At 38.9% G+C, this 6804-nt stretch overlaps 1 protein-coding gene across 1 annotated transcript in view; it reads right to left on the bottom strand.

Moving 5' to 3' along the window:
* The window catches only part of syne2a (spectrin repeat containing, nuclear envelope 2a), an 84844-nt gene extending 79297 nt beyond the window's left edge, over positions 1-5547 (bottom strand). The window contains exons 1-7 of the mRNA XM_005737310.1: positions 5472-5547; positions 2566-2627; positions 1265-1360; positions 1069-1146; positions 884-976; positions 515-711; positions 115-314 (exon numbers count right to left, since the gene is read on the bottom strand). Of these exons, the coding sequence (XP_005737367.1) occupies positions 115-314; positions 515-711; positions 884-976; positions 1069-1146; positions 1265-1360; positions 2566-2627; positions 5472-5547 (802 nt within the window). The remainder of the gene's footprint in view (positions 1-114; positions 315-514; positions 712-883; positions 977-1068; positions 1147-1264; positions 1361-2565; positions 2628-5471) is intronic.
* Positions 5548-6804: the final 1257 nt, after the last annotated feature.

The following is a 6804-nucleotide window of genomic DNA, read 5'->3' as shown; positions in this document are numbered from 1 at the left end:
GGGTATTAATCAATCTAAACCTTTTGGAGTCATTCCTGAGAAAAGGTCATCATATTATCCAGAATTACAACAAATATCACTGTGAAATGTCCCCTAACATTTTATCAGACTCACCCTGAGGTTCCAGCAGGCGGGGTATATGCAGCTCTTGCTCAGCAAGGTGAAATGCTTCTTCCAGGTTCTCCTGGTTGCTTCTGGATTGGACCAGTGAGAGATCAACTAACTGAGGCCTGAGAGAAGACAGGATGGCCAGGAAGACCTCTCCACTTCTCCAGCTTGACTTAAAGTCCTTCACATTAACAGAGCAATGAACTCTAGAAAGAGGAAGACAAGGTCCACAACCTTTAGATGACTAACGCATTGATCACTTAGATGGGTCGCATTGAGAAGATTAAAAAATGACAAAAAAGAATGTTATTAATCATTAAAAACTCAAGATACCAGTGTAAAAAAATGGTTACAGCATAAACATTGTAAATATTAAAATTTATACAATATAAAGAAAAACCCTCACTTTTTGCATTGGTCCCTGACCCACATGAGCAGGGCCTTCTTGGCAGATACACGGAAACGTCTGTGGAGCGGTGATGTCCGACCTGCGGGGACTGGACTAGCTGGAACAGGGCTGCCGGACCAGGAGTCCAGGCTGGAGAGAGAGTCGAGGGAGGAATGACGCGAGCTGAAGGAGAGCGCACTGGCCAGCTCCTCAATCTAAAACAAACAGAGATGGTAAACATATTGTGCATTAACTGATCAATACCTTCATAAAGTTAAACTTAGAATCAGTGCAAGGATTTTTAAACAACTGTGATAAATCTTAACATGTTTTGTTAAGATGTCCTGCCATTAGTATCTGAGTAATGCTTCATTCCACTGTACTCACGTGACAGTGGAGTATGACGGTCCATACGAGGCCTAGGATGATGGACGGCCGCCCATCTATGATATCTGGGATGTTAATGTTCACCAGTTTGACCTGAAGCACACCGAACAACAGCGGCAAAAGCATTAAACACACTACAGACACACATATATTATATTGTAATGTTTTTCAGTGTGCAAACGTACATTTTTTTTCTTGAGAAATTTTAATGCCGTCTCAATATTGGCCCTCTGCTGGAAAACCCCACGACCTTTTTGTCTTTTCTATAATGACAGTGGCAGACAATTCTCAATATCAGTTATGCCATTTTATCTTCCCAGTAGTTGTCTTCACATAAGGAGAAAATTAGAATTTATTCATTTCACTGATGTTAAAACTCACCATCATCTGGCCACTCATCACCTCCAGCAGGTCGAGCAGCTTTGACCCATCTCTGAGATCACAAAATAGGTCTGACACAAATGAGGGCGGGCTTCCCTGTAGCAATGCACAAAATATAGTTTTACTGATTTTATCTGCACAATGTAGCAAAGTAAACAAGCAGGTGTGTTTGTATAAAAGCTATTTCCAGTTTTTAGAACCACAGAAATACGCAGTGAGTTTAAGCTGACAGTGACACCTAAAGTTGAATTACGTATATTATTTTATATAATTTTGCAATTATAATAAAATCTTTGATCTAAACAACTCTTGGTCACACTGGGTGTTAAACTGAACGATAATTATAGAAAAGAGAATTTTTTTAGTGCTTCCGTGTGTCAAAGAAGCTGATGAAAATATAATTTCTGACCTTAACTGACATCAAGTGCAGCAGGAAGCACAAAGGTTAATAGAAGTTGTCTTCTTCATTGGGCAAAGTCCAAAGTGTGTATGCCACTTTTTATTGCACAGTAACTTGAAAATTTACATGCTACACACAAAATATACAGCACGAGCCAAGCTGATCCACATTTTAATGTTTTGAAGCTGCAATGTGTTTATATAAAAGCATTTTCTTGTTCACAGTGGCAAACACCGACCTCTACGTATAAAGGAAGTACCTCGGGTTTGCTAGTTTTGATTTCGGCTTGGAGCACAGTCATGTGGACATGAGCTGCCTCGGTTCATGTTACATGTTGTTCAGCTCTACTGAGCACTATTTATACCCCAGACTGGTGTCAGCAGCTCAAGGTGTCTTTCCCATGAGATCCATGAGTTGCTTCCCTGCTCTCACCAGTGAGTCAGCATGTTACGCTCCCCAGCTAACATGCAGCTAACCTTTCAACCACAGCATGAAGTCATGTTAATCTGTATTGCTGATAAAGCATCTGCAACATTTACTTTTTGACTGTTTATGTCGCATAAAAAAGTGCATTGAGGACAAGCAATGCAATTTGCTGTTTTCTTTGTACATGTATTATGCAGATGCATGCCTAGAAGTATATATACCATTTTCACCAATTTCCTAACTACTATAGTCTTTATTAAACATCCACATTCCCAACCAAACTGTTAATAAAGCACCAGGAATTACTTTAAAAGCAAGGATTTGTCAGTTATTTGGCACTACCTCAAGCATGAAATATCTCAAATTTGAATTTACAGCTGCATAGTCTGCCTGCAGTTTGCCATTCCCTTTGCCAAACAAATCAATATAGTTAAATTCATTGTGCAGCTTACACAGATATAACACCTTAACATACCTTAGCAAGTTGAGCATTTATCCAGTTGGTGAATGTCCTTTTCTGAATCTGTTCATGCTCCACTGTTAGGGAAATATAGATAGAAATTGTTGATAGAATGTATAGATTTCTTTGATTAGAACAGTACTTAAGTATTAGACACTAAAAAGAGATACTGTTATGCTAAAGAGAAATGAAAATACAGTCAAGCTGGCTGATTTATGCAAAAGCTTCACTCAAACGCAGCAAAAGCCTCAAAAGTGTCTAGTTCTGTTCTTGTCTCTAGGTCTGTGTGAGCCATCAGTTTTAACTCCTAATGCACTAAATGCACAATATCAACAAATACATTACGGCGTATTCCCCAAAGCACCATTATTATTATTCCTTTACTGTCCATATCAGGATCATGCTGATGTAACGTCCATAACAAAGCTGTAGTTTATAACTGCAAAGGGACCTTTGTTGTGAGTTATAATCACGAGGAGGTCATAAACTACTCACCGACATCAGAAAAAGAGAAACATTTTTGACCCTCCATTCTTATAATGAATAATTAACAAACCCATGAATAATGATTTTAGGTGTCCACAACATAAAGCTTCTGTCTTGGCCACCGGATAATCCTGGTGTCAAAAGCTTCTTCTTTAAGCTAAAGACATGCTAAATGCTAGGATCTCCCTAACAGATGGGACAGCTTCCAAGTCACAGTCACAGTCATAGATACTGGGGCATGCGCACACACACACGCAGAGCAAATATACACACAGGCACATTCACAGTAACAACAAATGCCCAGACTGACACATGTACGCACACACAGAGTGAGATATTTTGGATCAAATGATGCTTGATGCGCACAAGAACACATCCTAAACTCCCACTATCAAAACCTTTGCACTTTTTACTGTAAATAACATCAGACTGCTTTCCTACAGTAATCAGAAAATGAAGAAAAGCATGAAATTATCAGGGAGTAGTTGCCTGTTTCCATCTCAAGTCTAACCACAATAAGTTACATAACAGTCAACGAGACCCGAAAGCAAGCTGTTGACAGTAGCCTTAAGGAAATATAATATATTGATATTTTGTCTGACAGAAACAAAAAAGCCCACAGACACTTGTTTTGGACTCGTTTCCTGGTATCAATTTTGACCAAGAATCTGAGCAACTAATGCTTCTGTTTGTTTAAGAGCTTGCCAAAACAGGCCACTCCCGAGCATTTGAAACACTGAACTCCACCCACCTCACCTGGCATTGGCGGCATAAAGGCGTCACCACATTAACGTCTGAAGCCCTCATTGGATTTTTTTCCTTTTTTAAATCCCTGGATTTAGTTGGTTACAGCTCTGGAACTCTAAGGCCTAAATGAACCACCTTGGACTCTACAGAAAGCAAAACTTGCGAGAATTTTAAAATACAGTAATTCCCCTGTATGTAATTTTCTTATCACAAGACAACAGTGAGGTTTTCACTTTCACCAAATCAAAACTTCCTGTTCTCAGTTCATTTTTGAGTAGGCATTAGCTAAATATGCTTTTCCAGGTCAAATCACAGTGATTGAGGCAAATGTTTACAAGTGATCACAAAACAGGCATGACTAAAATTTGTTTCAGTTATTACTTTTCTTAGTTGTTTGACCTTTACTCTGCAGAAAGACATATGTTTGGTACTAGAATGCATCTTTCATATTTTTAATCAGCCTGAGTCTGAGTTTAAGGCGTGGGCATATGAGCAGCACTGATTACATCACAACTAATTTGGTATAATATGCGGTTTACACATGTAGAAACTTGAGGTTTCCATTGCACATACATAGGAAATGGGAGAAATCTTGTATCCAGTAGTTAAACTTCGAATCTGAAAACAATACTTGCTTATTTATAGATGTTTTGATCAGATTAATGAATGGAGTCATATTAGTTTTTTCTTCAACTGAGACACAATTACAAAGACTAAGCGATCCTGATGTAGACCCTGATGAAGAGTCTTGTTTTTCAATTGTTGCCAATCTACTCATAGAATAACTTTAACTACAATTTTACTTGAAAACAGAACTGGTTTCTGCAGTTATACCCCTTGTGGGATCAGCTATCAAGGCCATGCAACCTTTGGTAAATGATGTGTAAGATTTTGGTGATATTTTTAGTATCAATGCTGAGTGACTCTATGATGTACTATTTGCCATGATGCTCACACACTGCTTATATGCGTGTTTTGGTACATAGCTGATATCAAATATTCCTAGATGCAAATAAATGGAGACAAAACAGATTTTAAAAAAAGCATAGTGTTTCTTCCTTTTTAAAATGGGCATGAGTCACATACACGTAATTTATTTGGGGAATTAAAACAGAGTCAATAATAATTGGAGTTCTCTTGATAAAAGGTGAAGTTTAATGCAGACTTGATGGTGTGGATCAAATGAAGCCGAGCAGAGAGATTGCTTTTATTGAAAGGTTATTTGTCATGAATCTTCAAAGTAAAAGACTAAGACGCAACAAAGTGCCAAACCATCCTTTTAACTGCAGATTATCTTCTGAACTGGGGTAGTGAAAGTGCTGTGGTCTGCATGTGTTTTATTATACAGCTTTAAAAAAAATACGCCTACACTAGAAAAACGTGAGCACAACATTAAACACTTTCTAAGCACGATTCAGTCTTCGGGCTGGAGTTGTGCTTTTCACACTTTCACTTTCATTACACTACCAGTTCTGTAGTTTAGAACTGGAATGCTAACTTCACAAGTAACTGTGATGGAAAATAAAGTGAAGCAGAATTTTTTTATCTATGCAATTTTGTAATGTTTCTCCAAAATTATTGGTCTTTAATGAGTAGCTGATCTCAGAGAGTTGCTCACCACCACAGTGACTCCCTGCGACAGCACATCACATGTCACAACATCTATGTAAGTGCAAAAATAGCCTGACCTTGGAGAAGCATGTGCACATTGTCGATGTCCAGTGGAATCCCTCCATCGCCTTCTTCTGCTTCACCTGAAGCCATGCAGTCTCCACAGCAGAGCCCAGAATTGACTTCAGGAAAGTCTAGGAGAAAAATATTAGTAAATCATCTGCTCGGGGGGAAGACCGCAACACTGAGGCTTTTCTTCTAAAACATTTTTCTACTCACTTGTTAGTCATATTAGGAACACACCTATCCACACCCTTGCTTTTCTGCAGGCAGACAGGCTCAGGCACACACTCTCTGAGCTGAAAAAAGTAAAAACTCTGGCGTCCATAATGAGCTACCAACACACTGCCATAGTGTGGACATACAAAAATAGATGACCTGGTCACAAATCTTTAACATACCTGTAAGCAGGGCTGTAGTCACTGCAGACAGCTACTGCAGGGCATGGCAGTGAAGAACCCAGATGAGAGTTAAGAGTGTACAATAAATCTCCTCAGCTGTGTCCTTTGAATATGGCAAAACAGTGTTGAGTGTCTTCAAATAGGATATGGCCTTTAGTGCTCATAAATGAAACAAGGTGCTTTGCTTGTTGGTGGGAGAGAACAGCAAAGAGTGGAAAGTCCCGCCCTGTCTGGCTGTATAAGCAAATCATTTACGCAGACTCTCAGACAAACCCAGCAGCCTTTGGCTACAAAACAATCAAACACTGTAAAATCGTAAGGTGAGCTTCTTTAGTGTTCAGCTCTATTTATTAAAGCAAATAATTGTATTTCAGGAATCAAAAGTGCTTCTACTTAAATATTTTTTATAGGACAGCTGGGAATCACTAGGAAAGCAGTGTCATTCCAACAGTGAGCAGTGAATAATCTTTCTCATCAGGTTTCATATTGAGTGTAAAACACATGGATGACCGGGAGAAGCACAGTTACAAAATTTCTGACCTGAAAAGAATAATCACCATATCGTGAGCTAAAATGTCTCATTGCTTGTTATTTACTTGTCTCACCTAAAGAGAAGGTAGGAGTTTTGAATGGGAGAACATGATACACAATGCCATTTTTACCCTTGAGAGAGGTGCCAGTGTTTTATTTGTTATTTCACTATGGTGAGCAGTGGAAAGTCTTTGTGCCCCGGCAGCTGCACCCTTACCTCAAATTCCCACCTGTTATGGCTGTGGCAGAAAAAGGTAATGTTTGAAAGCGGAGCAGGCTTTAAGGTTTATCTGCTATTCTTTAGCTAAACGCAGACAAGGTACACTTTGAGAGTTAAAATTTAAAGTTAGGAAGTTAGTCTTCCAGCTCAGTACGCTGACTTTTAACACTTATAAGTTGCTGTCTACTTAAACCCATG

Source organism: Pundamilia nyererei, unplaced genomic scaffold (genome assembly GCF_000239375.1).
Source record: "Pundamilia nyererei isolate P.nyererei 1_Seehausen unplaced genomic scaffold, PunNye1.0 scaffold00074, whole genome shotgun sequence".
Taxonomy (NCBI): Eukaryota; Metazoa; Chordata; class Actinopteri; order Cichliformes; family Cichlidae; genus Pundamilia; species Pundamilia nyererei.
This window is presented reverse-complemented; position numbering and strand designations above follow the sequence as displayed.